At 37.7% G+C, this 27,908-nt stretch overlaps 10 protein-coding genes across 10 annotated transcripts; 1 reads left to right on the top strand and 9 right to left on the bottom strand.

The window, feature by feature from the left end:
* The first annotated feature begins 1,151 nt into the window (after positions 1 to 1,151).
* On the top strand, positions 1,152 to 3,556 carry SPOG_02362 (SNARE binding protein Sly1). Its single transcript, XM_013168304.1, has 6 exons — positions 1,152 to 1,199; positions 1,247 to 1,371; positions 1,442 to 1,710; positions 1,823 to 2,910; positions 2,958 to 3,066; positions 3,108 to 3,556. Exons 2-6 carry the CDS (start codon positions 1,320 to 1,322, stop codon positions 3,498 to 3,500), a joined length of 1,911 nt encoding a protein of 636 aa, XP_013023758.1. The 5' UTR covers positions 1,152 to 1,199; positions 1,247 to 1,319; the 3' UTR covers positions 3,501 to 3,556.
* Positions 3,557 to 3,577: 21 nt separating this feature from the next.
* SPOG_02363 (mRNA cleavage and polyadenylation specificity factor complex associated protein) lies at positions 3,578 to 6,242 on the bottom strand. The gene is made up of 3 exons (XM_013168305.1): positions 5,958 to 6,242; positions 5,763 to 5,849; positions 3,578 to 5,711 (listed from the first exon to the last, which is right to left on the bottom strand). The coding sequence occupies exons 1-3, from the start codon at positions 6,127 to 6,129 to the stop codon at positions 3,793 to 3,795; spliced, it is 2,178 nt and encodes a 725-aa protein (XP_013023759.1). The 5' UTR covers positions 6,130 to 6,242; the 3' UTR covers positions 3,578 to 3,792.
* Positions 6,243 to 6,679: 437 nt separating this feature from the next.
* SPOG_02364 (CAMK/CAMKL/AMPK protein kinase Ssp2) lies at positions 6,680 to 9,336 on the bottom strand. The gene is made up of 4 exons (XM_013168306.1): positions 9,013 to 9,336; positions 8,730 to 8,962; positions 8,246 to 8,597; positions 6,680 to 8,189 (listed from the first exon to the last, which is right to left on the bottom strand). Exons 1-4 carry the CDS (start codon positions 9,134 to 9,136, stop codon positions 7,195 to 7,197), a joined length of 1,704 nt encoding a protein of 567 aa, XP_013023760.1. The 5' UTR covers positions 9,137 to 9,336; the 3' UTR covers positions 6,680 to 7,194.
* Positions 9,307 to 12,629, bottom strand: SPOG_02365 (nucleoporin Npp106). The gene is made up of 2 exons (XM_013168307.1): positions 12,345 to 12,629; positions 9,307 to 12,177 (listed from the first exon to the last, which is right to left on the bottom strand). Exons 1-2 carry the CDS (start codon positions 12,566 to 12,568, stop codon positions 9,636 to 9,638), a joined length of 2,766 nt encoding a protein of 921 aa, XP_013023761.1. The 5' UTR covers positions 12,569 to 12,629; the 3' UTR covers positions 9,307 to 9,635.
* A 26-nt stretch (positions 12,630 to 12,655) lies between these two features.
* SPOG_02366 (uncharacterized protein) lies at positions 12,656 to 13,756 on the bottom strand. The gene is made up of 2 exons (XM_013168308.1): positions 13,071 to 13,756; positions 12,656 to 13,008 (listed from the first exon to the last, which is right to left on the bottom strand). The coding sequence occupies exon 1, from the start codon at positions 13,647 to 13,649 to the stop codon at positions 13,125 to 13,127; it is 525 nt and encodes a 174-aa protein (XP_013023762.1). The 5' UTR covers positions 13,650 to 13,756; the 3' UTR covers positions 12,656 to 13,008; positions 13,071 to 13,124.
* An 87-nt stretch (positions 13,757 to 13,843) lies between these two features.
* SPOG_02367 (heat shock protein S) lies at positions 13,844 to 16,125 on the bottom strand. Its single transcript, XM_013168309.1, has one exon. The coding sequence runs from the start codon at positions 15,936 to 15,938 to the stop codon at positions 14,004 to 14,006; it is 1,935 nt and encodes a 644-aa protein (XP_013023763.1). The 5' UTR covers positions 15,939 to 16,125; the 3' UTR covers positions 13,844 to 14,003.
* Positions 16,124 to 17,173, bottom strand: SPOG_02368 (uncharacterized protein). The gene is made up of 2 exons (XM_013168310.1): positions 16,913 to 17,173; positions 16,124 to 16,842 (listed from the first exon to the last, which is right to left on the bottom strand). The coding sequence occupies exons 1-2, from the start codon at positions 17,050 to 17,052 to the stop codon at positions 16,413 to 16,415; spliced, it is 570 nt and encodes a 189-aa protein (XP_013023764.1). The 5' UTR covers positions 17,053 to 17,173; the 3' UTR covers positions 16,124 to 16,412.
* Positions 17,174 to 17,590: 417 nt separating this feature from the next.
* On the bottom strand, positions 17,591 to 18,900 carry SPOG_02369 (NADP-dependent oxidoreductase). The gene has a single exon (XM_013168311.1). It carries the CDS (start codon positions 18,735 to 18,737, stop codon positions 17,688 to 17,690), a length of 1,050 nt encoding a protein of 349 aa, XP_013023765.1. The 5' UTR covers positions 18,738 to 18,900; the 3' UTR covers positions 17,591 to 17,687.
* SPOG_02370 (ABC transporter Pdr1) lies at positions 18,829 to 23,870 on the bottom strand. The gene has a single exon (XM_013168312.1). The coding sequence runs from the start codon at positions 23,572 to 23,574 to the stop codon at positions 19,324 to 19,326; it is 4,251 nt and encodes a 1,416-aa protein (XP_013023766.1). The 5' UTR covers positions 23,575 to 23,870; the 3' UTR covers positions 18,829 to 19,323.
* A 157-nt stretch (positions 23,871 to 24,027) lies between these two features.
* On the bottom strand, positions 24,028 to 27,384 carry SPOG_02371 (serine/threonine protein phosphatase Ppe1). Its single transcript, XM_013168313.1, has one exon. It carries the CDS (start codon positions 27,266 to 27,268, stop codon positions 26,351 to 26,353), a length of 918 nt encoding a protein of 305 aa, XP_013023767.1. The 5' UTR covers positions 27,269 to 27,384; the 3' UTR covers positions 24,028 to 26,350.
* Positions 27,385 to 27,908: the final 524 nt, after the last annotated feature.

A 27,908-nucleotide genomic window follows, 5' to 3' on the forward strand; every position in this document is an offset into this window, starting at 1 on the left:
GTATAAATGAAACGACAAAGCTTAGTCTTTATGAAACGTCGTAAAATAAAGATGTCATTTTCATGAATTTTTGAATGTTTCATTGTTTCAGTTTCAATAAAGAAGAAATATTTTAGATGCAAAAGTTCAAGAATATTCAAAGAAAGATAAATATGCTTTTTCGTTATAATATATATGTTTATTATTCCTTGAAGAACATTCAAAATGTAATTCTTTGTTTTACTAAGAGAAGGCCTGAAATGAACGGCTGCTGTGTGGTCCAATTTATACTTACAGAAACCCCTCATTGTTTGTTATCTTGATGACGCAGAATTGCCAAGTGCATATACTGTTTGGACAAATGGTAGTAAGTGAATGTTCCGAAATGACATACTAACAGTATATGCATTTGAAACGGGAACATCGCACGTATTGATTTTTCGTTTTGAAACCTTGTACCCAAGATTTTGGTTCTCTAAAAGTAATAAATGCTAACCAATGTCTCATAGAGTAGAACTCTTTCTACACATTGTTTTGCGTTATGGAAAGTGATGAAATTAAAAAATCAATCATAGCAATTATCATATTAGGAGGAATCCATTTCATAAGTCATATATGTCAAGGAATCAAACTAAGTTCGATTGCATAGCAAAGATTCCTATGATTTATTTTTCCAGATATCGGTTCGTTTAGATTTGTCAATTGATGGTCATGAACTGGAATGCTTCAAAAACAAAATCATATTGGACTGTTACTTTATTGCCCTTGTTTACTGTTACTTGAAAGCAGTCGGTTTCTGAAATTGTAGAAGAAAAAACTAAAGGACAGTAAGCAGTAGTCTTACTAATGAATCTATAAGTCGGTTTTGAACCTCGTAGAATTGACCTTCATAATTGTTTGATGTATTCTGTAATTAACAACAGCTTCATTATCGTAAGTTAGCGCAGACGCTCTCTCGGCTAAAGGATTATTTTGGAACTGTTATTGCGGTTTATTTTTCTTTCCTTTTTGAGAACTCTGAGATCATTTTCAATCTCATATTTCTTCAAGTTGAACAGTCTTTTTCGCTTTCAGTCACTGTACATTGAGCAAGTTAAAAAACAATAAAACTGAATCCACGATCTTGCTATTTATTAACAACAAAATTCAAATTAAAAATAAATCCCTCTGTTCATGAATGCCATGCTATTAGTTTCTTTTGTTTACTGCTTTCCTTCAAGGTACTTCCTTTTGTCTCCTTATTTGAAACTCACCACCAGAAAATCAGATTCGACAGCAAAGGAGAACCTTGTTCACCACATTACTAGAGCTTTATTTATGCTGAAAGACAGATAGTTAGGATGTCACTAGCAATCTCACACGAAACCTCATCTTTGAGAGAAACTCATATACGTATGTTAAATTGAATTACTGCGCCTAAACGTCAATAAAGTTGAGGGACGTAAACTAACCTGCGAGATAGGATCTTTAGAAAAGCTTTTAAATTTGAATCAGGATGTTGAAGATTTAGAAAAGGATCCAAACTACAAATCAGAATTCCCAATCTGGAAAGTTCTGATCTTTGATAAGTCTGGTTCAGAAACTATATCTTCTGTACTGCGCATTAGTGACTTGAGAAAACATGGTGTCACTGTCCATATGAATATCACTTCTTCCCGTCAACCTATAGCTGACGTTCCTGCGATTTATTTTGTTCAGCCTACTGAGGAAAATGTCGAGTATATTATTGATGTAAGTGCTTTTGTTTCTTCATGAGAGCGTTGTCATTTTATACGACTTCTAAAAACTCTAATTATTTCTTCTTATCAAACCGAAGCAATCTATGTAACTAACCGGCTTTTAGGACCTCTCTAAAGGTTTATATGAATCTGCTTATGTTTGTTTCTCTTCCAGCATTCCACGCAGTCTTTTGGAAAAATTCGCGGAGCTTGCTTCCAAAACCAATACAAGCCACATGATAAACCAGGTTTACGATCAGTACTTGAATTACGTAGTTTTAGAGTCTGACTTTTTTTCGCTTCAGCTTCCAAGAGTCTTCCATACTATTCACAGCCCTTCCTCGGACGATGTATTGATTGAACATACAATTCAAAGCACAGTTAACCGCCTGTTTTCCGTCATTGTTACTCTTGGAACTATTCCCATTATTCGTTGCCCTCAAGGATCTGCTGCTGAGTTGGTAGCTAAAAAGTTGAACCAACGTTTGAAGGATCATTTGATGAATACTAAAGATGTTTTTGGCTCTTTAAATCCTAAAGTACGTCCTCTACTCATCCTCTTGGATCGAACAGTCGACCTTGTTCCCATGATTAATCACTCTTGGACCTATCAAGCATTGATTCATGACACTCTTAACATGCAACTTAACAGAGTAACCATTGAATCTGCCGATGAAGGAAAGGTCTCTAAACAATCTTATGACTTAAACGGAAGCGATTATTTTTGGGAAGCGAATGCCAATAAACCATTTCCAGAAGTGGCTGAGAACATTGACGAAGAATTAACTCGCTATAAAAATGATGCAAATGAAATTACAAAGCGTTCTGGCGTTTCGTCTTTAGAGGAATTTAATGCCGATGCTTTTACGGATTCCGCTTATTTAAAGACTGCAGTTAGCCTTCTTCCAGAACTCACAGCCCGTAAACAGCTTTTAGATATGCACATGAGTATTGCAACTGCAATTTTGAAAGCCATTCAAGAACGTCACCTCGATGATTTTTTCCAGATGGAAGATAACGTTACAGGACTTAACAAAACCGCAATCCTTGCTTGTATAAATGATAAAAGCAAAGGTACACCGGAGGACAAGCTTCGTTTTTTCATCATTTGGTACTTAAGCGTTGACGCCGTCCCTAGCACTGACTTGCAAGCATATGAAGAGGCATTGCTTAATATCGGCTGTACTTTGGAGGCTCTTAATTTTGTCAAAAGGTAATATTAAACTGAACAGTTATGTTTATATATGCTAATCATGGCAGAGTTCGTGAAATTACTAAAATGACCATGTTGGCTTCTTCCACGGCGCGCCCCGCTGCTAATCAATCAGGAGATAATATTTTCCGTGGTTTTTCAAGTCTTTCTAGTAAAGTATGTGAAATGAATTTATTAAGAGAAATACTAACCTATAGTTTACCGATCGATTCAAAGAGGCTGGAATCGGTGGTTTAGAAAACATCATCTCTGGTGTGAGGAATTTAATCCCTTTTAGAAAAGATGGGACAATTACCTCTATCGTTCAAAGCTTGATGGATCCTGGATCTTCTTCGGTATCAAAGCAAACAGAGTCATATCTTGTATTCGACCCCAAAGCTTCTCAAGCTTCTAGTGATCTCAGGGGCATAAATAAACGCCAAATATTCAATGAGGCCATTGTATGTGTCTTGGGTGGTGGTAATTACTTAGAATACGGAAATTTGATGGACTGGGCAAAAGAACAAAACCCACCTAAGCATATAACCTATGGCAGCACCGACGTTCAGTCGCCTAGTCAGTTTATGAACGAGATGGCATCTCTATCATGATTTTAAAAGTAGCATATAATAACCCTTTAGAAATGATTATTGATATACTTTATGAAAAATGTAAGTTTTTGTGTATATATGCCGTAAGAAAGAAAAAAATATATATCTTATTCAATTAATGAATAGCTCTTTAAGAGCTAAAAAATTAAATTACAAAAAAATTGAGAAATGAATACTTCTATAATTGATCTAATAGTCCGTACATTAAAAAGAACAATTTTAAACACCGAATTATTTGAGATAAACCAACCATCCTTAATTAGATAAAAGCTGAAGTTCATAATTGGACATTTCAAGAGGTATTTGCATTATCAGGTATCATGAGGGACGAATTTTGAAGATGTTGGGAAGATGCAGATGACGATAGGTTGGAAAGTATAGAACTCAGATGAGTATTTGAGTTGTTCTCAAGTACCTTATCATCTGCGCGGACATTAGTTGAATCACCACTCTTTTCATGAAGAAGGGAGTCTTCAACTTCCTTAGGGAGTGGTATTGACACGGGAGACACAGCGGCATCGAATATTTTCAGGGGATCGGAGACATTTGAAAGAACAGACGTACTTGAAGAGATATTTACATTGAGCTGACCCTCTCTTTCTTCCTCGTCTTTAGATTCCAAAGTTGGCTTCGTATCAGCACCACCACCACGCTTATAACCTCGTGGATGTAATTCTTCCTTTGATATTACAAAATGAATAGGCTTTGGTCTGTACCAAATTATTTCGTCTTCAACGTCGTCTTCAACCTGATTACCAAAAGCAACGCGGGCCTCCTGTCTATCTAAATCTCTTGCACTCCCATATATATGAGGTGTTTTTACAGCTAATTCTTCTTCATTTGCATGCTCAATGACCTTAATTTGAACAAGCTCATCATCAGGTTTCCAAGTAACGGATTTCTTCCGGCGTTTCTTCCTTAGAGAGCTTTCTTCACTGGATGCTTCAGATTTCTCAGATCCTTCTTCGGATTTGGCAGAACGTTTTCTGAAACTGGGCAATTCGTCACGTGAATTGGACTGAGATTCTGTCCGTAATGACTGAGACTTTTGCAACTCGGCATCCTTCCCTTTCAATCCAGCTACTATAGAGGAAAGAGGCGTTGATGTAGATGTTTGCTTAGCACTCACAGTGGAGGGTTTTGGCGCAGATGTAGCGGGTCCGGTTTTAGGATTAGACAAGTTTTTGAAAAAGGAAGTACCAGGAACGCTTGTAACCTTTTTGGTTGACGGGTTCTTGCTATTTGTAGATGATACATTGGTTGGCTTCGCAACGGTTTCGGGTCTAGTTGGTTCTTTCTCGAGATCTTTCAGCTGATCCTTGCCTAGTTCAACTGCAATAGATTTCTCGGCAAGATCGGAGAGCTTTTCAGCATGCTGTCGAATGACAGAATTTGCTGACTTCTTTTTTACAATCAAAATTGGTTTACCAAACTTGACATCTGCAAGCCTTTCAGCAGATATGGGTAATTTACATAATAAAAGCAAAATTGAATGAATAACTTTATCTGATTTAGAACGAATAGCAGAAACAAACCAATTACGTAGTTTCGGAAGAAATAATTTTCGACCACCATCTACTAGCTCTGAAAAGATCGTTGCTTCATTATTGTTTTTCAAAATTTCAAGAAATAGTAGTTTCTGATCATCCTGAGTTACGGTGCTCATCATGTTCACGAGGATAGCAACACATTCCTTAGGAGCTTGGCTAGTGTTTAATGGATCAAGGCATTCATTTAGTGTTTGTCGCAAAGATCCCAAAGAAGTTTCCGTTGGTTTTTGGTTTGCTTTTGACTTTAATTTTTCAATCACTTGCTTGTCTGAGGAAGGCGACCTAGAGAATGGACTTGGGTTGATGGTGCTTGAGGGGGTATTATTGCCTACGAACGAGGAAATAGAGCCAGAGGTGTTATTCGTGATAGTATCTTTCAAATCAGCATGACCACTTGGATATCCTAATACAGGAATTTGGAAAGATGAAGATGGACTGGAGTTAAGACCAGCATTGGGCTGCAAAGCAGAAAAAGACGAAGGATCCAGTTGTCCTGAAGGTATATTCGAAGCAATCGAAGGTAGTTGAGGAATTTGCCAACTGTTATCAGTATCAGAGTAAGGAGGAAATTGGGTAGGAAAGGAAGATGCGCTGACAGGAGGGGATGCTAGAGATGGAAAATGTGGTTCATTGGGATAGGATGCTTCGAAAGGAAAATAATCTAAGAATTGAGATGTCAGTATAATTCATATATGACTGCTTCAAAACTTACTTGATGGGTAATGGCTTTCAAAAGAAGCAGGCATCTCAAACGGATGCGGTGGTGGCTGAGAATGCTGAAAGACATGAGACTCTAACCCTAAGGAATAGTTAATTTTATCATTTCTATCAAAGAGGAAGACATGAAAAGCTACTTCTTCTCAAGCCCTACATCACTACTTGTCCTAAAAATAGTGTCAATACATACCAGGAAACGCGTTCATCAACTTTTCATCTAAATTCTTTTCTAAATCCTCGCCTCCACTGTTCAAAGTTACTGGAAATTGAGAGGTTCCAGGAGAGTTACTGGGCTGATTACCAAATGAGGCACCGAAAGGAGTTCCATTGACCCCATTTTGAGTATGATTATAATTCTCCATAAATGGAATAAAATAGTGCTATTAAACCAACAGTTCTTACCAGTTTACTTTGAACTTTCTAAATTGTTCGTATGTCGCGTTAAAGGATTGAAGAGGCCTTGCTACTTGATTAATGTCTCCACCAGCTAACATTTGTTACCTTGCGAGCCTTCGCATATTCACCAAGTCGCCAGAGTATATGTGGTAAAATGGTGAGAAGTATCAAGATGAAGAGTTTTTGATTGAAAGTTTTGAGATATATGTATATATGTGCATGTAAAAGTCAATAGAAACATGTTGCAAGAATTGGCCAATATCATTACGGTTAGATGTGCATATGCAAGTAAGATACAAAGAAAACAGATATCAATATAAGCTTTCAATTGATTACTAGTAAACTCAGATAGAGTATTGGTAGAAAACACATTACCCATTTTCTTCTCAGCAATTGATAAAGGGAGATATGTCAACTTTGAATATGCTCATAGCGTAATGGTCAATGTTAGCTCCATCGATTTCGATCAGGAAACCCTTTTCAAAGTTTCATAACCCATAAGCTGATCTATTAATTCCCGAGAAGCTATTGCATTTTACTTGTCCTACTTTGGTTTAATTGCCTTTATGTATTTATATACTTTCTAGACACTGCACAATAATCGAAAGTATTAATTGACATTAAATAAAACATAAAAATTTGATACTAATACTTTTATGCATTTTCTTATAATTTTTGAAAAGGTTGTGTACACGGCAAAAAACAGCGGGATATGTTCTGAAAAACAATACCATAAAGGTGCATTATTAGGTTAGTTTATGTGCTTGAACAAACTAACCTTTTCAAGCACTTCGTCCTAATGATAGTCTTAAGTTTAATAAACATTATGGATTTTATTACAGAATAAACACCGCCCAAATGCAAGTTTAAGCACGTTATAATCTGCATAACCATGTGCAATACATAGTTCATCCGCCATAGGAATTTGCTCGAAATGTGAATTCATTAACATAATTCAATAAGAGTTTCGTAAAAAAAAAAGGAAAAGAGAAGAAGGAGATCGAATAGGAATATACAGGAATTTTGAATTATTAAGCAGAAAACAATTTGCAAACGAGAGTAGCACATAAATCCAAAAAGGGGAACGAGGACTTCAAATCATCTACTTCATGATCCGTAACAACTGATCCATGTCGTGAAAAATCTTTATAACCATTTGCCTTGACATCCAACATATAACAATCTGGCATAACTTCATAAAGCTGTAACTCAATATACGCATAGACTTTTCTTCCTTCTTTCTTGCAATGAGGAATCTCCCAAATACTCTTGATCGTATACATGTCGGATTTGTACTTACCATTATGCTGCACTGGCACTGTAAATTGAGCACCAGCACGCTGTAGAGCACGATATACAGCCAGTAAAATCTCGGGAGCATCTCCTCGGCAGCGGACGCCAAAGTGCCAACGATTTCTCTTGCTTTTTTTCTTTCCTGTCTGTGACAAAGCAGCTTCATTATTGGCATCCAACAAGGTTTTCACTATCAACTGGTTATTCTCGCCTGGAACAAGGATACGGATATGACTGTCGACAGTCTGTTCTTGATTAGCCGGAGGCTCCGAATGTGACCATCTCGATCCCTCAATCATGGGATCAAGATATTCCGGCTCTTTAGAATTGTTTAGATCATCCGCATATTCCGTAAAGGCAGGAGGAGAAACAGAAAGAAACGAATCCACTTTCTTTGAATTTGAGAAATGACTCTTTTCTTGAATAATTTGGTTTTCATGTAGTAAATCATACGCCTCCTTTAACTCATTATTACTCTCGGAACGTAAGGCTTCGTAAATGTAATCTTCAGTATATCCCATCGCTTCACTCAGCTTATTAACAATATGAGGATCAGCATAAGAATCCTGAAAGCCTTCCATAGGACGTAGATAATCAGGCAAATTGATATTAAACCATGGATCATGACGAATTTCTTGAATGGTAATACGCTGCATGGGATCTGCAACAATCATTCGTCGAATAAGAGACTGAGCGCCTGGCGACAAGAAATCCGGCATCACGTAAATACAGTCTAAACAAACATTAGGATCAACATCAATCGAGATAAGAGACAGTAACAACACATACTATTTACTTTTTTAAACAAATTAGGAATAAACTCATCATCAAAAGGAAGGCGGCCCACCAACATGACATACAAAACGATACCGCAACTCCAAACATCAACCTCGGGGCCAGCATAGAGTTTTCCATTAATTACTTCAGGAGCGGCATAATTGGGACTTCCACAGGAAGTTTTTAAAAAGTTTCCATCAGTCATAATATTCGATAAACCAAAGTCAGCAATTTTAACATTCAGTTTGTCATCCAAAAGCAAGTTTTCTGGTTTTAAATCTCGGTGAACAATCTTGTGTCGATGACAATATTCTATAGCACAGATGATCTGCTGGAAAAATCGACGACCTTCATCCTCCGTCATCTAATATATGTTAGCTGAATGACCCATGAAAATCGAATAGAAAAAAAATTATTAGGGAAAGGTGCTCTTGCTGAAGTCGTTTTCACAATCTGCCCATTCAGTTCGTCCTTCTCTCCTAAAAACAGAACCTACCCTTTTCTTTTCAACGATATAATCAAATAATTCACCTCCAGCATACTCAATGACCATTACAATATCTGTAGGCGTGGTGATAACATCGTATAATTTGATGATATGAGGATGTCGAAGAAGCTTCAAGTAAGATATCTCGCGTTCAACACGCATATACATATCGCTTTTTTTCAATAATTGCCGCGAGATAAACTTTAAAGCCACTTTTTGATGCGTCTTGTAATGAGTAGCAACTGTCAAAGCTGGTTAATCATACACGGCTCGTTCCTCCTTGAAAACTTACGCTTCACTTTTCCAAATGATCCCTCTCCTAACGTTTCCTTCATCACATACGGACCAATGTGTCGCTTAGAGATGGCTTCAGGAGGTAGGATCCTGGCACCGTTCCTCATCGTTGAGTTCTCCATCTCACGTAAAACGGTTCCTTTAAAAGCCGTATAAATCTTTTGAATAAAAATATATAATTCTCTCTTCTATTCACTCAACTTCCGTGTAAATTCTAGCTCGATTATAATGAACTTGGTGGTAAAGGTTAGGACGGCAGCCAAGCGTAACCTGGAGTGCCGAGTATGGTTGATGTCCATAATATGAATAACGAAGGTCAATGTTTCGTTATAGGATAATACTGCTTTTTGATGCGGAATTAATTATGTAACGTTAATAAAGGAATACACACTGAAATTGAACGCTGGTTTGGTAGAAATGAGAAGAAAGGTAAGGTCAAAGTAGAATTCCATATTTCTGATTCTAGTAAGGTTCATAGATTAATAAAAAGTCATTGCAAAGATTGAGCCCAAAAAGAAAAAGTTATTGATTTTATTATCCAACCCACAAAGTTGTCTTTATCATCAGCAAACATTCCGATATCTATTTATCATTTGTATTAAAGCAATATTGCTTAAACGTTTAATTAATTTGCACCGACTGCAAGTATTCAAGGACTTGTGGAGGCAACCGATGCTCAATCATAGTACTATACATAATCAAGTTCGAAGCTATAAATTGTAAGTTTGATATTAAACCTTTCTCAGCTTCTTCAGGATTTTTATGCAAAGTATTAAACAACTCTTTGATACTAGACATGGCCATAAACAGTAAGAAAGAAACGACATTAGTGATTTCCGGCGGTAATGTCAAGAGATTAATTGCTTTTTGACGCAAAAAAAGAGAATTTAAAGATTCAGGTACATGTTCCATATTTCCATCAAGAGGTAAAATATCCATTTTCGCAATTTCACTCAAAACTCCCTTCCATTCTCCCTTATCATACAGGGTCCTTGCATCCATAACCCGAAGCAGTAACTTGCACATGTCTCTATTGGTCTTACTTACTTTCGCTGATTTCTCGAGATTAGCTTCATAGATTTCCAAAAGACTCCTTGCCAGAACGTCTGGTGCTCCATTAGCTACAACGTTGGGTGAGGACTTCTGTTGACTCTGGTCTTGAGAATCTGCCATCCACAGACCGCGCGAGAGTATACTCTGACTTAGGTTTTTCACAGCAACGCCGATCACGGTATCATAATCTCCTAGGAGGTGATATAAGAGAATGGAATCTCCGTAACGCCCATCATCATCTGCGTTTCTAGCGCCTTCTGCATACAACGCTTGTAATGAGTCTTGATCAAATGGTACTAACGGCAGATACAAATCAAGTAAACCAGTTGTTCGCTCGGTATCCTCCCGAATATCTCCCAAAAATTTTGAAAAGTCATGCGATTGAAGAAGCAATATTTTAACCAAGTTCATGCAACACGTTTTATATGATGAGACAAGAGATATACAGGCGATATAGTCAACATAAACCAATGTATCTACGGAGCCAAGGTAACCAATATAGGCTACGATAAGTTGCGGGTAATTAATGCGCACGCTATCTGCTTCATGAATAAGAATATTTTCGTTTTTTTCATAATTGCAGGTATGAAGAAGGCCATAGTAGGACATGGCGATAGCATAATGGGTAGCTTCAACGGGGTAAAAGGTATACAGATAATTTACAGCACGTTCAAACTCACCACAGATTAAAAGGGCAAGGAAATAATTTACAGGAGTGCTATTCTTAGGATTGAAATATCTCGGTCCGAAAGCTACAATCTTCTTCTGAAGTTGTTGCAGATCAAAGTTATTTACCGAGCGCTGATTCAAATCAGAGGTGAGAGAATTGTTAGCATTAGCTCGACAAAACATTAATTGCATCCACATATAGTCTTCGGAAGTAATGCATACTTCAGGAAGTGAAATACGATGAGGTTCGCATTGACCAAGGAGTTTGTAAATAGCATGCTTAAATGGATCTTCCGGAGCATATTTCATGAGTTGGGCATACTCAGCTTGCAAACGATCACGAAGTTGCTTGGGAAGAGGTTGATGAGGATTTCTAGCATAAGCATTGAAATATGAAGGAAAAGAACGACCAAAACTTTCAAATACATGTGCATTAGTGCTAACAAACTCTGATGCGAGATCCAGCAGACCAGCACGCATAAGGTAAAATAAGACTGCCCACACAGGAATGTCATCAGCAATTGAGATAGTTGGCTTAACCCAAGAATTATTCTTGAAGAACCGTAACCGACTGAAAGCAATCATTTTATCCAATGGTTTTGTCGAAGAAACATGGCCGTTATCAGATAATTGCGCATCAACAAACGCTAAAAACTGAACTTCTAAAAAGCGCAAGGATCCATGGATGATATTATACTGAAATGAAGGATTCACATTAGTCTTGTCACTGCTATTTGCCGTCTTTAATTCGAAAGCATGTACATTATTTGATTTCTCATCCACCATATAGGCTAATAAAGACCATGCATCTAAAAGCTGAGGATATTCTCGATCGATTTTTCTGCTAGCAGAAGCAAATAACGACCATACCCGGACAATGCTACCATGAATGCGAGCATCGTTTAATTTGTGAATAGCAGCAGCAAAGAACCCAACCTTTTCTGGAATTCCAGACAGGCTTGAAAGTTGACTACGGGCTGCTTCATTCCCTAACATTGAGGAAGTTTGGTCAGCGACATGCAGTACGCTTGAGGCTGGTGTTCTCAAAGAATGCGCTGGATGTGATTGAGCAAGTAACGACCCCTTAAGAGTAGGCTTGGCAAAGCTAGATTGCAGAGACATGGTAACGGATGCACCCAAAACAGTATTATCCTTGGAGCGCAACATCTTTCCTGTATCTTGCAAAAAACTCATTTTTCGGTTTTCCCAAGCAACACCGCTATCTTTCATTAATTTTATTTGGAAATCGTTGGCGCTTGCTTGCAGGCCCCCTTCAATACTAGCAATTACATTCTGCTCTTTATATATTTTGGCGTGAGGGCGTTCGTACAACGTACGCTTTTCTATCTCAAGGGAATCCCATTGAGAATGTATGTGAACAGAGTAAATCTTTTGGCGGGTCTGTTCTACATTCATACCACTCTCTGCGAGTAAATAATGTCTAATGTGAGTTAGCTTCTCATATATGACAGAACTTCCAAGGCAGACAATGAATACAGGTTTTTTTAATACAAAGAAGAAAACTTCTTTATTCATTAGCTTTTTTTTTTGGTCCTCTGTTTCTCGGCTTTCCAAATAAAACCTCTTCCTTCGGAAATCTATACTTACGCTTTGGTATCGCCATCACGTGTGGAGACAACCTTTAATTCTAATTTTTTTGCTCGCTCCTCTAATTGATTTAGATTGTATTGAATGACAGGTACTTGAGGCTTTAGCAAAGAGCCAAACAAATGCTGAGATTTTTCCGACAAATCTGACATGCAGCTGGAGACTTGCAATTTATTTGCATTTTTTGTATTTTGAGACTCTTTTTCTGGCTCCTTCAACGCCATTAAAAGGATTTGTTTACAAAAAATGGTAAAGGTCAAGTATAGTAATAATAAGGCCTACAACTACCATACCCAATCACTTTTCCTATAGTGAAGTGTAACATTTCTGTAAGTAATTTAACGATATAAAATGTTATGCAGTAATAAATAAATACAGTAAAAGGAAGAAAACTAAGAGATAATCCGCTTTTCTTTCAGATCTTTGAATCATTTTGGAGACCAACCTGTCTTTCCTTTGCATTTGCCGACTCATATTCATGAAATTCATGGTCGATGAAACGAGCCTAGTTATAAGTATACCCATATCTTCTCCACTGATTTCAATTGAGCCTTTATAATTCAATGTCAATTATGCTTTTTTTCAGTGACCTGATGTTTGGCTATCTCCGGTTGTGCAGCACCAATATCAAGCGCTTCAATCCCTCCAAGAGCGGCCAGTTTAGCTATTTTTTTTATTAGCAATAAATAGCTGCATACTCTTTTCTTCTCCGTCCCTTCTACTTACCTAAGTTTGGATGCTCCTTTGCTGTTTCCTCCCAAAATTCGTCTTGTAGTTTCTCTACATACCGTTAATTATACTTTCGTTTGGAATCAAACACGCACGGTATTGACAATAAAAACGAGCAATTCCAAACAACAAAGAACTAATGAAGAATAATAAAACTAGGCCTTTAGAACACTGCATATACTGTAGAACTAAACTCACAATGCCAATTTGAGCTGGGGTATACAGAGATAACAAGAATGCTTTAAGTAATAGCTTCTTTCGATTTAGGTTTCGATGTCTTCGTAAGCGAAAATATGTTTCTAGTTCTGAATTTCTTGGACTCTGTTCATGCTTTCTCTCATCAAAATGTAAGGATTGATGTCTTCTATCACTTAATCGATCTGCGATTTCAGCACCCGAATTCTGCCTGGCGATAGGGGATTCAACAGTGTCGCTTTCAAGGGTAGCCTTATTCATATCCTGTCTTTTTGATTTATCTTGCATGCCCAAAAACCAGTCTCGTTCCAATGGTGCGGAAGCTGAAAATCCCATAGCTGGACTTTCTATTCTTCCCGCTTTGTTCGAAAATTCAGCCATAATTAAAATTGGAATTGTTTCTATTCTATAGCATACGTTCGCTCACCATTTCCGCTTCTATAAAGAGAACCGCATTTCCGTTGCGTAACTCTTACTTCAATTTCCGGATCACTATTCCATATCCATTAATTACCAATTTATTTCCCATTACTCTTTACTTTGCAATCAGTTACCTTTACACTTCCACCAAAAAAATACTTAAAAAGGATTCATGAGTAATTCCCCTTGTAAAACAATTTATTCAATTTTAAACAAGTGATCGTTAATCATGTCTATTATATATTAAACATCGTATAACAAAATTTACAAATAAAAAAACAAAAACCGCCCATTAACATATTAATTTTAGAAAGCTTAATCAACTTCCTCAACTTCAGGACCGTTCTCGCCTCCAGGGGCGGCACCTTCAGGAGCGGCGCCAGGAGCGGCACCAGGAGCACCACCAGGAACACCACCAGCTTGGTAAACCTTGGCCATGATGGGGTTAGCAACACCCTCCAATTCCTTCTGCTTAGACTCGTATTCGTCCTTGGCAGCAGTGGTGTTGTTGTCAAGCCATTCAATGGTCTCCTTAACAGCCTTATCAATGGCTTCCTTGTCAGAGGCCTCAATCTTGTCCTTAAGGTTGGGGTCATCCATAGAGTTGCGCAAAGAGTAGGCATAGGATTCCAAGTGGTTCTTGGATTGGATACGAGCAGCTTCAGCTTCATCCTCAGCCTTGTACTTCTCGGCATCAGCAACCATACGGTCAATTTCTTCCTTGGAAAGACGGCCCTTGTCGTTGGTGATGGTAATCTTTTGAGTCTTACCAGTACCCTTCTCGAGGGCAGAGACGTTCAAGATACCGTTAGCATCAACATCGAAGGTAACTTCGATTTGAGGAACACCACGAGGAGCAGGAGGAATACCGGAAAGTTCAAACTTACCGAGCAAGTTGCAGTCCTTAGTACGAGCACGCTCACCCTCGTAGACTTGAATCAAGACACCAGGTTGGTTGTCAGAGTAGGTAGAGAAGACTTCAGACTTCTTGGTAGGAATGGTAGTGTTACGCTTGATAAGGGGAGTCATAACACCACCAGCGGTCTCGATACCCATAGAAAGAGGGGCAACATCCAACAACAAGAGATCTTGAGTCTTTTCAGAGGTATCACCAGTCAAGACGGCAGCTTGAACAGCAGCACCGTAGGCAACGGCCTCATCGGGGTTGATGGACTTGCAAGGCTCTTTACCGTTGAAGAAGTCCGAGACAAGCTTTTGGATACGGGGGATACGAGTAGAACCACCAACCAAAACAATCTCGTGAACAGAGGACTTGTCACACTTAGCATCACGGAGAACACGCTCAACGGGTTCCATAGTGTTACGGAAAAGGTCAGCGCAAAGTTCCTCGAAACGAGCACGAGTGATAGAAGTGTAGAAGTCGATACCCTCGTACATGGAGTCAATTTCAATGCTAGCTTGAGCAGAAGAAGAAAGGGTACGCTTAGCACGTTCGCAAGCGGTACGGAGACGACGGACAGCACGAGCATTACCAGTGATGTCCTTCTTGTTCTTACGCTTGAATTCTTGGATGAAGTGGTTCACCAAACGAGAGTCGAAATCTTCACCACCCAAGTGAGTGTCACCAGCAGTAGACTTGACTTCGAAAATACCCTCTTCAATAGTCAAGAGGGAAACATCGAAAGTACCACCACCAAGATCGAAAATCAAGACATTAGATTCACCAGCGGTGTTACGGTCCAAACCATAAGCAATGGCAGCAGCAGTGGGTTCGTTAATGATACGCAAGACGTTCATACCAGCAATGGTACCAGCGTCCTTGGTGGCTTGACGTTGAGAGTCGTTGAAATAGGCAGGGACGGTAACGACAGCGTCAGAAACCTTACCACCCAAGTAAGCCTCGGCGGTTTCACGCATCTTCATCAATACCATGGAGGAGATTTCTTCAGGAGTGAAAACCTTCTTTTCACCCTTGAATTCAACTTCCAAGACGGGCTTGCCATTCTTAGGAATAACCTTGAAAGGCCAGTGCTTCATGTCCGATTGGACCTCAGCATCATCAAAGTTACGACCGATCAAACGCTTAGCGTCGAAGACGGTGTTGTGGGGGTTCATGGCGACTTGGTTCTTAGCGGCGTCACCAATGAGACGCTCAGTGTCAGTGAAACCAACATAAGAAGGAGTGGTACGGTTACCTTGGTCGTTGGCAATAATTTCAACACGGTTGTTGGAGAATTGACCAACGCAGGAGTAGGTAGTACCCAAATCGATACCGATAGCTTTGCTCATTTTACTGTAATTTAAAGATCGTTAAAAAGAAAAGACAAAAAATCAATAAAAGGATAGATGAGGATATTAAATTATATAGAGTATCCTTAATGCAAAAAAAATATCGTTACTTAGTAAAGGGGATTAACGACAAAATTCGTTATATTTTTTATAATGCAACACAAAGGACTACAGATGAAGTATAAGCGGGGAATAGCAAGGTATTTATTTCTAGGCTCTAATTCTGGAAGTTTCGAATAACCCTTACCCTAAAGAAAAAAATAAGTACAGAAGAGTATGGTAGAAGCGAGTGGAATTTTTCAAGGCTTGACGTCAGCATCTGTAGAAAGAGAAAGCAAATTTGAGAAAGCTCACGAACAAAGACGGATAAGAAGCAACGGCGTAACATCTGTATTTTGTATAGTACAGTCGAACAAATTGGCTTAAGTAACCATAAAGAAAAACAAAACAGTGCACTATGTACAATAAAGTAGCTTAAGCTGCATTCTTACTCATTAAATAGCAATCATAGGACATGGGAAAGCATAGAGCATATAGCAGAGAAAGTACTAGTAGTGTATGACTATGGTGGTAGTAAGGGCGAAAAGAAGGTGACTCTTCTTTTTCTAGTGGAGTAAATCTCCAAGTCCTGTCATTATAGTAATGAAGAGTATAATAACAATGCTGGCAGGGGCTAAAAGAATTTTTGTCCTTGAGAGTAGCATTCAAGTTTCCTGGTTTCTGGAAACCACTAAAGAGACGAATACAAACACCATGGGTTACGACTGCTAGATTTTTTTGAGGCACCTTGGCAAAGTATTCAGTCAACTGCTGAGTCTTTAGTACACTGGTCTCAAAGTCTGCTTTGTGGATTCCTTCCTTCTTGAGATATACCTTGTCCTTGTAACAAGCAGTAGAGTCGTGTCTAGGAAATTTGCTGTTTCAATTCTGCAGTTGGTGTTCCGACGTTACATTCCTAGTCTCCGCAGTCTTACAAAGTAGGAAGGATCTTTAAGGGGACATGATCATCTTTCATATAATCCTGGAATGCAATTTGCATGGTTTCAATAGCCCGGCGCAAAATGAAGAACAAAAAATGATTTCCACAGGAAGTTCTGCAGCTCTTAACTTGCATTGAACCTTTTCAGCTTGTTTGATGCCTTCCTCATTTAACATATGATCGTGATCTCGATGAACGCCCTGTTCATTTGTCTTGTGATTAACTAATCCATGGCGTGAAAAAGTTAATAGTTTTCATATTGTCTTGCCAAGGAGCAAAAGCCATGTTTCCAAAGCTTTGTTCCTCCTTACTTTGAGATTTGGCGGATGCCCTTTTGAATAACATCGCTGTTATTTATATTTTACCTATGAAATCAAGGTCTACAACACTTAGCTATTTCATGACAATACACTTATGTGCACCATACGTGATGTGAATATGCAGTAATTACATTTTCCATCTCGTGGATGGAACACTAGAATGGTGAAAATGGATCTCGAATCAACCGTTTCATTCTGTCACTTATAAAAAGCATTTTTATTTGCTTATTATTTGATTTTTATTTTCATGAAGAAAGCATAGAAACACGAATTTATCGGGATCATACTAAAGAGTTCTTATTGTTTACTAACAAAGCTCTTTGTAATACACTCTTCTACTGTACTAAACAAAAGCGAGAAGGAATTATGGAAATAGTAGAAATATTCATAAAAGAAATGGTAAGCATTCTATAAACCATAACCAAGAAAAGGAAAGGCAAATCTAAATATCTACTCATCAGCAATCTTGGCAAGAGCCTTACCAAAGTTCTTTCCCTGAAGGACACCAAGCAAGCCTTCAGGAATCGAACCCAAGCCCTTATAAACGTCGTACTTATACTTGAGCTTTCCTTCCGCAATCAGCTTAGGCATTTCACGGAAGTATTCCTCTTGGTAAAGTGGGATCAAATTCATGACAATGAAGCCTTCAATCGTAATACTCTTCAAAACGATTTCAGTGTAATTCTTCAACCTGTAAGGATTGGGATTGTTATACTGACTGATGGCTCCGCAGAAAATGATGCGAGCGTAAAAGTTGACGTTCAAGAGAACGGCATCCAATGTTTCACCTCCGACGTTATCAAAGTAAATGTCAATGCCCTTAGGACAGAGACGAGGAAGAGCATCATGAACACTTTCATTTTTATAGTTGAAAACTGCATCATAGCCTATTTCCTTCAAGTAGGCGATTTTCTCGTCAGATCCCGCACTTCCTACAACGTATAAGCCCATAGATTTCGCCAATTGGCCGGCGACTTGACCGACAGCACCAGAAGCCGCAGAAATGTAGATAGTCTCGCCTGCCTTGGGTTTTCCAACATGTTTGAGTCCAACGTATGCCGTCTGACTGGGCATTCCTAAAGCACCCACAAAGGTCATCAAAGGCAAATTGTAAGGATTGGAAATAACTTGCACCACTTTCATAGCGTCTTTGGGCACAAAAGTATATTCTTCCCAACCGCTCATAAAAATCACGTGGGAGCCAGTCTTGTATTCTGGAACTGCAGACTTGACGACTTCAGCAATAGTCAAGTTAGGAATCACCTGTCCTAAATCCAAAGGTGGCAGATAACTCTTATGCTTAGGATTCCGCATGCGATTGCGAATGTAAGGGTCAATAGAAGTGTAAATGTTTCTCAAAAGCAAAGGATGCTCTTCATCCACCTTAGCTGCTTCTAAATTAAAAGGACGTTCCTCTAAACCAAAGTGTTCTCCAACTTTGGGATATCCTTCGACAGGATCAATATGCTTTTTCAAGATAATACCGTTATTCGAACTCATATTTCTAACAATAATTCAAAGACTGTATTCTCGTATACAGGATTTTACTAGAGAGTAATACCTCCTATTTATATTCTTCTGTTTTCTGCGTCATTACTATTACATCTCTCGGTTTTGCACACCAGTCCCAGGCCGATCGGAAGTTTCTTTAGAAAGGGGTTAGCGAAGCTTATTGCACTTTAAACAAGCATGATGTTAGTAAGCAAAAAACAAAGGAACAAAACAAGGAAAAACAGAAAATTGAAGTGTTTCCACTTGATATTTTTAATCAAGTTCTTACTCCTAAAACTAAAGAACATGCCTTTATTGTTTCCGTTGAAAAGCATGGGCGTTCGAAATAATCTTTGGTTCAAAACTTACAGATGCAGATTTCCACAGATTGCTTACTATTAAAGTCGTAAAGATCGTTTCATTCCAAAATTAGCTAATTATATTTTTCTTTGCTTTAAACGCTACTCAAAAAAGCAAAAAAGCAAGTATGACACAAAAATAACAAAAGCAAACTTTCTAGCTTGTTTTTAGGTTTCTTGTCCAAATATTTTTTCTAATTTTGCAATATTGAGCCGGCGAAAAAGAAATTTCCCATCTAAGTTCTTGGTTCTTCAAACTTTCTTCTCTTCCAATGAGTACGCTCAACTCGTTTCTGCAGGAATTGACTAAGGAGTCGATGAATCGGTATGCTTCGAATAATCTCATATGTAACTATGGCAAAACCCAAATTAAAGGCAGCATAGCCTATAAGGATACCAAAATTTCTCCACCGATGATGGTAATAATACCCAAAACCATCCAACAGTTCATCTGCAATTTTGTACGGACAAAACTCACAACTTGAGACAGCTTCCGGATTATAAATAATGCCAGCACCAGAGGATTGTAAATAATCAAAAAAGTATGCTCCACAGGTATACCCCATAGGAGGATCTACCACGTACATTTCAGTACGTTCGCATATAATTGGGACGTTATGTAGATTATTTCCAATCATTCCTTCAAGGAAATATTTATATGGGCTAAGATCATTCATCCATTTCCAAAATCCTACTAGTTGGCTAGGCTTTTGAACCATACCATTGAAATATTGCACAAACACGAAAGCAGTACCGCTTAGCATTGAAGCAATACCCGAACTAGGAGAAACCGTAGCAATGCTTATACCGAGGGTAGTATAATACAAAGCGAAAACCATCATCATCAACCAGGCGTAACCACCATAAAAAAGGGTATTGTGACCATTCAAATAATAGCCACTTGGATAGTACCAACAAAGAAAGAATATTGTTCCAAAACAACAATTAATCACTGCTTCCGTGATGAAGAATGCCAATATAAAAGCAGGACGGTTATAGGTGGCAGAGTTCTCTTCATGATACTCATAAATGTCACGTAAATGAATAAATTTTGGTATTAATCCGTTAATAAGAGAAGTAGAAGCAATTGTTAACATATAGGCAGAGAACATTTTATTCTGTGTTCTCTGTATTCCATTGCCTTGTTTATAAAACGTAAATCCGATAAGCAACCCAGCCAACGTATTAAATGCCAACCGATTAATCAGAGCTGCAGAATCTCTCCAGTAAACGGTAAAGTTCCGCTTCGCTATCTTAAACGTTTGGTAAACCGTACTACTCAGATATTCCTGTTCGGAGCGTACTTCTTGATCACTCAACCTGCGACTCAGTAATCTGTCTAACTCTGGTATAAGACGTTTATGCGTGTCTGTGGATTCCCATACAGCTGCATAGTCCACTTTTTTACTTTTGTTTGAATAGTATATACACTTTAGTACATAGTCTGCTGGATCTTTGATACTATTTTCATCGTTTCCATGAATTTTCTTGAAATACTTTATCAACTTCAAAGCATAGCTGCCAACTTCATCGAGGTAGACAGTCCGACCATAACCATCAAGAATCATTATAGAATGAAATAAATTAAGAAGTCTCGAGCTAGGTTGCGAAACTGAACACATAATGGATAAACCTGTATTTGCTAATTTTCGAAGCGTAGCAACAAGCATCCAAGCGGACTGACTATCAAGACCAGAGACGGGTTCATCCAGAAGAAGAACAGATCGTCTTGCAACTAACTCGATCCCAATCGCTGTAAGCTTTTTGTGATACAATGATAAACCTCCACCTGCATCGCCCACAACGAATCTAGCAACATCTAATAGACCTAGAAAATCGATAACCTCGTCTACATACTCATACCGCTCGGACATAGATATGTCAGCACTTTGACGAAGTGAAGCGTGTTGTCGAAGAGTCTCTCGCACAGTATACTGGGGAACAAACATTAGTTTGTTCGAAATATAACCAATCCTTTTCCGTAAATATTTGGAGGTTTTTATCCCCTCCAAAGACACTTGTCCTTCAACAATTCCTGATACACCAAGTTGAGAAAGGATTTGAATAAGTATGGATTTACCTGATTTATTTTCACCAGCCAATGCCATTAAACATCCAGGTTTTACGTAACCATTGAGCTTTTGTAATACACGTTTCTGCACTCCATCTTCCAAAATGTAAAAGGACAAATCTTTCCAACACAGTGACAATTCATCCGTCGTCGTTCTAAAAGACGTGGACATGTCCATTGCCCTATGAGCTTTGTCTTCTTTTTTCTGCTTTAACGCCGCTTTGTTTAAATTATTTTCCCATGAACTCTGTACAGTTGCGTATAGTTTTTTCATTTGATATTCAGGAATAGCCATACACGTTCTATCATATCTGATATAGTTGGCTACTGCCAGTGATAGTAACAAGATAAAGATTGCAAACCCAAAAAGAATACCGCAATTTTTCCACAAAAAGTCGGTTGTATATCTGAAAACGACATTCAAATAATTAATGCCTATGATATAAGGAACTCCTGGCACGCCGGAAGGAGAAGGACATATATTGTTCCGTAGAGGAAAACTTAAATTTGGTATAATCGCCGAACAATTGAATATTCTATCCTTGAACTCGTTCAACATGATGGATTCATACCCATACTGAACAGGGTTCGCATAGGCAAGCCATCGAAACCACCATCCTATATAATTGATTGGCATAACAGAACCGCAAAACGAAATGAAATAGAGAGCAGCGATACCCCCTATAAAAGCAGCAATCTCAGCGGTGCTGCAAAGTAAAGCAATTAATCGAAAGATTGATGCCATACAAAAAGTGATTAAGAAGGTGAAGAGAAAAAAGGTAAAAAAAGCACCAGCATTGACTCTTAAACCGCTCAAGAAATAAACAGCTATATCAAAAATTACAAGAGATACCAAACGAATAGGAAATTCCACTAAAATTGAGCCAAACAAAGCTGCCGAAGGTTGATATAAGGACTGAATCCGATGCTCAGCGAATAGGGACTTTTTTGTAAATATAATACCTACCTCAGACATTGTTTGAATGGCAGTAAATATGATTGATGTTGAAAGTACACTACCTCGAGAAAAAAGGGTTGCAGAGGTGTTTTCTATGAGGTAAAAGATAGAGCCAAGCATAAAGCCTTGAAATAGATAGGAAAAAACAAACGTTAAATGAAAAGAATAGTCGTAAAGATAGTGGAAGTACGTTATTTTAGCAAAGGCCCAGACTTGTAATCTATAAGGAACGGGACAGGGAATCCGATTCAAGAAGCGTTTCCACTTTACAATGGGCGTATTGGATGAGTCCTTTGTATGAAATGCAGAAACGTCACTATGATATTCCATAGACGCATTAATTGAAGACATTAAGTGTGTATAATCCTTACTTTCAAGCCAGCATTGACGGAATTCAGCAGGAGTAGATGGTATAAACCCTTTATGGCTTTTATTAATGGTTCGAAGCCCGGGGTATAACAAGGAAGTGACGAATTCACCAACGGTACTGTGACTTTGTGGAATGTAACCAAGATTTAAAAAGTAATCTTTTACACGAGAAGTCGGACCGTAAAAGATTTGCTCACCTTCATATAAAACTGTTACCATATCAAACATACGAAGGATTTTGTCAGGAATTTGATTGGAAATGGCAATCAGGGTCGATCCGAAGACGCGAGATATAATTTTGGTTCTTGAAAGAATGTGGGTAGCGGACACAGAATCGAATTCACGCAGTGCGTTTTCCCAACATTGCAATAACGGCCGTGCACACATTCTCTCTGCGATACCGATGCGTTTCTGATCACTTCCATTATAAATTTTCAAAATTCGACGATTAAAAATGCTATTCAATTCAAATGCATCGCATATAATCTCACAAATCCTTCGAATCGTCTTGTCACGAGAGACTCCGGGCTTTTTCGTTTCAGGGAGGCGGCAAGCACAGATAAACTCTAATAAACGGCGCACAGAAATGGTTGCAAATGACGAGTGGTCGTCGTCGTTGTGATAACTTAAATCAGTCTTGTATTGACTATGCATTGTGCGGTAATCCAACCCATCATAGTTTAGCTCTCCTTCTAACGTTTGATTCTCTTCAACTATTCCACTCAAAACTTTGAGTAAATTATGACAACCTGATCCTTCATGTCCAATTACTAATAAAAAGGCACCTGGATCCAATAAAGCATCAAATTCCTTTACCAAGGGGATCGCATTACGTTTTGGTCTTCTAGAAAACAGCACGTTCAAGGGATACATCAGTTGACCCAGAAAAGAAGTAATCATGAGCCGTTCATTAAATTTTCCATTGATCCTGAATCTTCGCGCGCAAAACCCCGTGACTCGGTCACGAATTCCAAAATCCTCCAACGTTTTTGCACACTCTCGTATCCTTGCTTCAAATTCTTTTGCTGATTCTACATCTTCACTGACAGGCCCTGTGGTTCCTACCTTTTTTTGATTAATCTTCTTCATGAAACTTTTCCAAGTTTTCCGTCAGATCAAACTCAAAATACTCTCTCACCTTTTTGCCTTTATGAACATGCAGATGGCAAAAGTCTTGAAATTGAAAAGTAAGATGACGTTAACTTTGCTGCTCTAAAAGAGTGCTGCGCCCTGTCGGCATAATAAACTACCGAGACTCATCTTTTGACAGGTATTTTACACTATTCTATTTTGTTTTTTTTTTTTCAAACTCGGAATTGTTAATGACAAATAGAACTCACAATATGCATTTTTATTAGACAAAAGCTTTGTTCATGGTTTTGGTGGTTAGAGAAATAAGGGTTTCGACATTGCTTTAGCAAACTACTGCGGACTACACGCTATCTATCTTCCTATTGAAATTGGATTGTATAATAGGTGAAGTTTAAGAGGGAAATGTGAACGAAATCTATAACAAAAAAAAAATGAAATATTACTTAATTATGCAATCAAAATATAAGTAGATATTGTAAAGGGTGGAAATCATAGTATGTAAAATGATTGATATTTACCAGGTTATAGTCCTGTAGCTTGCAAAAGTTCTGTTCTAATCTACGTCGATGTCGAAGAAACAAAGTTTGAATTGATTATGCGTTCCTGATTTCGCAAGTGCACTCAATCTTTTGATCCTTACATAACGTTAGAAGAAGCAGCCTTTATTTTCTCCACACGCATATATGCTCACACTAAAAATCCGGATAGGCTCTTAGCGAAGTATCACGGCTTTTTATTTCGAAATAATTCAGTCAAAAGTACATATTTTTCCCTTTCTTCAGTAAAATTCAAGATACTAATAAAAAGAAAATAAAAAAGCAGGGACGATGAGAGTTTCGAATCTTTTGTCGACTGCTCATAGTTTATTTTATCCGCTGTTATTTCTTTCTTTCATATAAGTAACTGAATCCAACATGGTTGTGGATTTTACTTTTTTACAAAACATTTCGTCGAAAACGAAAGGTGATTGAATTTTTTTTTTTTGAACGGTCTCAAAGTTCGTTAATATTTGTATTATTATTATAAAACAAGCACACAATTATTTAGACTGTCAATTGTACGTCCAACAATGGCCAAGGAAAGATGACTTTTAATTCCATTGAACATAATTAAATTAAGCAAAGTATAATTAATTCCGATATTTAGAAATTTTAAATTTAGAGTATTTGTATTCTTAGGTATTTGACGTTGACAAAAAGAAACTTCAAGTCTATTTACATGATGATGTCGGGCCTTAGTCTAATCAACTGCTATAGCATATAGAATGTTCAAATGGTACATAAAAAAGTATATTGATATTAAGGTACTATTTTACCTTGACGAAATCAACAGGATTTTCTCCATTAAAGTTACTAACGAAAAGCGATCAGTGAATGTCAGATTTACCAAACCTTGGATTCATAAATCGCGTGTTTTGTAACACAACACCAATAGGAAGAAAGGAAGAATAATAAACATATGTGCAGTCTCATTACAAGGCAGATTAAAGGACAAAACACAATTTCAAAAAATATCCATATGGTTGTCATTTGACGATAAATCATGTATCAAATACTGAAATCTATTAAAAAGTAACTTTTTCTTGGAATTTCCTTTCACATGAAACCATCAACGCTTCATCTACACTTAGCTTCGTCACTAGAATCATAGTTGAGCTATAACTTCTATATTCATTAATCGTTGTAGAAATTCAATTTCATATCCAGGTGTCGAACTTTTCACGCCTGCGGATCGAGACAATCAAACAACCGTCTCTTATCGCTCAAAATCTGGAGCATTAAGGTCTTTATTTTTCATAGTAGTGACTTGACTTTTTCCCCAGATCCGACATAAAGCTTAGTTTCGAGCACATACAAGATCAACACATGGTTGGTTGAACATAATCTAAATTCCTTATGTTCCTTTCCAATTGGCAACATGTTAGAATGAAATAGCAAATCCTATTATAACACTGACAAGAAAGTATTGCACAATAAAGTCGGTATAAACCCTAATCCTTCAAGTAAAAGCAACAAGTAATCCAAACACAAGGACCAAAACAACAGATGATGACAACATTATTCAGCACTTAAATCACATTTATTTAAGCGTGCTTTGTTTTCACGGGGGTTTTTTTTTCAAGAAAATAGCCATTTTAGGTAAAAACTTTCTCGAGCTCGTTTTGGTTGCTTTTAGTAAAAAGCATTGCATTTTTGCAATTTAAAAATCTATGATCAATAGACTTACTTTATTCCATAATTGTATCATTCATACAATGTCTCAAAAGCAAGATACAGCTTTCCTAATCACTGCCCTTAAAGGTACTATCCATTGGAACCACCTCATCATCGACTGGTTGTCAAAATCAAATTCAAAACTCTTTTGGGTTCCTGATAAGCCTTCTGAAACATTTTTTATATTACCTTAGAAAAACTTCCCGGTTTTGCCCACGCAAATATATGTATCGATATATATCAACAGAAATTTCATTGAGCAAAAAGTACATAGAATAGTTGAGGAAAATGCTATCGTTTTTTTTTTAAATCAAAGAAAAGACAGACAAAGATGCTTAGACATTCTTAAAATTAGACGCCTTTTAGATTATAACAACGACGGTAGATTAATGGGGGCAGAAGGACAAGCATAAGAGAAGAGTAGAAAGAAAAAAAAAAGAAGCGGAGGAAATGAATATGAGAAATTAACCCTATAGGAAAATAGATGAAATGATGATCAACCATATTAAATTGGAAAAACAACCTATACATCGCAAGAAACCCAAAGCACTGTAGCTATTCTAAATGAAGTATTCACTTCTTTTCCGACTTGGGGGAACAGTTCTGTCTTCATCCGGTACAGCAGAAAATATGCGAAAATCAGGTTCTAAAGAATCATCTACTTTCATAACACTCGCAACATTACCGCACCGATAGCAATAGTTCGGAGCACTCCAAACAGTAACCAGATTTTTTTCATCAAAATGATACTTGTATCCTTCTTGAACTAGCTGGTGTGCCCTAGCAATCAGCTTTAAATCATTGATGTGACTAAATTCGCTAGTGACTTTTGAACCAAACAGCCAGCCAGCACCACGGGGCGATACAGTCCAAGACTCAATGTCTTCGGGATCCGACCACATAAGGTCACAAAACGAGCCTTCATGAGGAATTTCTTGAGCACGAGCCAGTATACGAATCTGGTCTAATGTACGAACTTCAGGGGATAAGCCACCGTGCACACATAGAATTTTGTTGTCAATGATTGCAGCCAGAGTTAGAAAATCAAATACTTGGCAGCAGTATTTCCAGACATTTGCATTACCATACTTCGTTTGACACTCGTCATAAAATCCATACACCTGTGTAATTTGTCTACTTTCGTGATTTCCACGGAGAAGTGTAATTTTATCAGGATATCTGGCTTTCAATAACATAAACAATGTAAATGTTTCCAAACTAAAATAACCGCGGTCTACAAAATCGCCCATAAAGATGTAATTAGTTGACGGTAGTTCTCCACTGACACGGAATAATTCTAAAAGATCGAAAAATTGACCGTGAATATCTCCGCAGACGGTAACGGGAGTTCTTACGGGTTGAATATTCGATTCTTCCATCAGTATTTCCTTCACCATCTCACATAAGCGTTTTAACTGATGTTCTGGTAAATATTTACATTTTCGAACCGTTGCAATCCATTCATCTAAATCCACCATATTGAAACGACCTTTTTCTTTTTCAGAAATTTATTATTCTTCGTTTTATCGCTTCTTTTGGCAATACTTTGTTTTCTTTTAATGCTTGTTGTAGGCAAAGGATACGTAAGTTGTAGGATTTCACTGTCAGTCTAGATAGGTTAACGAAGTCAAGTGAGATCTGACGAGTTTTTAAATAAATACTTATATCAACTCGTTCGAAAGTCTACTTATTCATATAAGAAAAAACAATTATCAAATCGAATTTTAAAAAGCTTATTACTAAATGTATAGAGATTCAATTATCACTCAGATGATGCAGAGAACGTAAAGTCAGCAAGTCTAGAAATGCCTCTTAGTAATATCTTTTGAAACTTTTTTTTCGTTCAAGCCAACAACGACAGTTGTTTCAAGGAACTTCATTTATATCCCTGAGAAAGAATACTTTTATTCTAGTTCTAGAAATCTTTTTTATTTTTTATTTTTGCTCTTGACAATGTTTGGTGTAAAAATGTTTGCTAACGGATTGTACCGTTGCCATAAAATTTTAACGATACATTTATCGTTCGCTATACGAATGAACGAGAGCGACGATTCTATTTTTTCTGTCGATAAAAATGTCAATAAAAAATAATTATATCTTTTCAGCAATAACAAATGA

This window comes from Schizosaccharomyces cryophilus (assembly GCF_000004155.1).
Source record: "Schizosaccharomyces cryophilus OY26 unplaced genomic scaffold supercont4.4, whole genome shotgun sequence".
Lineage (NCBI taxonomy): Eukaryota > Fungi > Ascomycota > Schizosaccharomycetes > Schizosaccharomycetales > Schizosaccharomycetaceae > Schizosaccharomyces > Schizosaccharomyces cryophilus.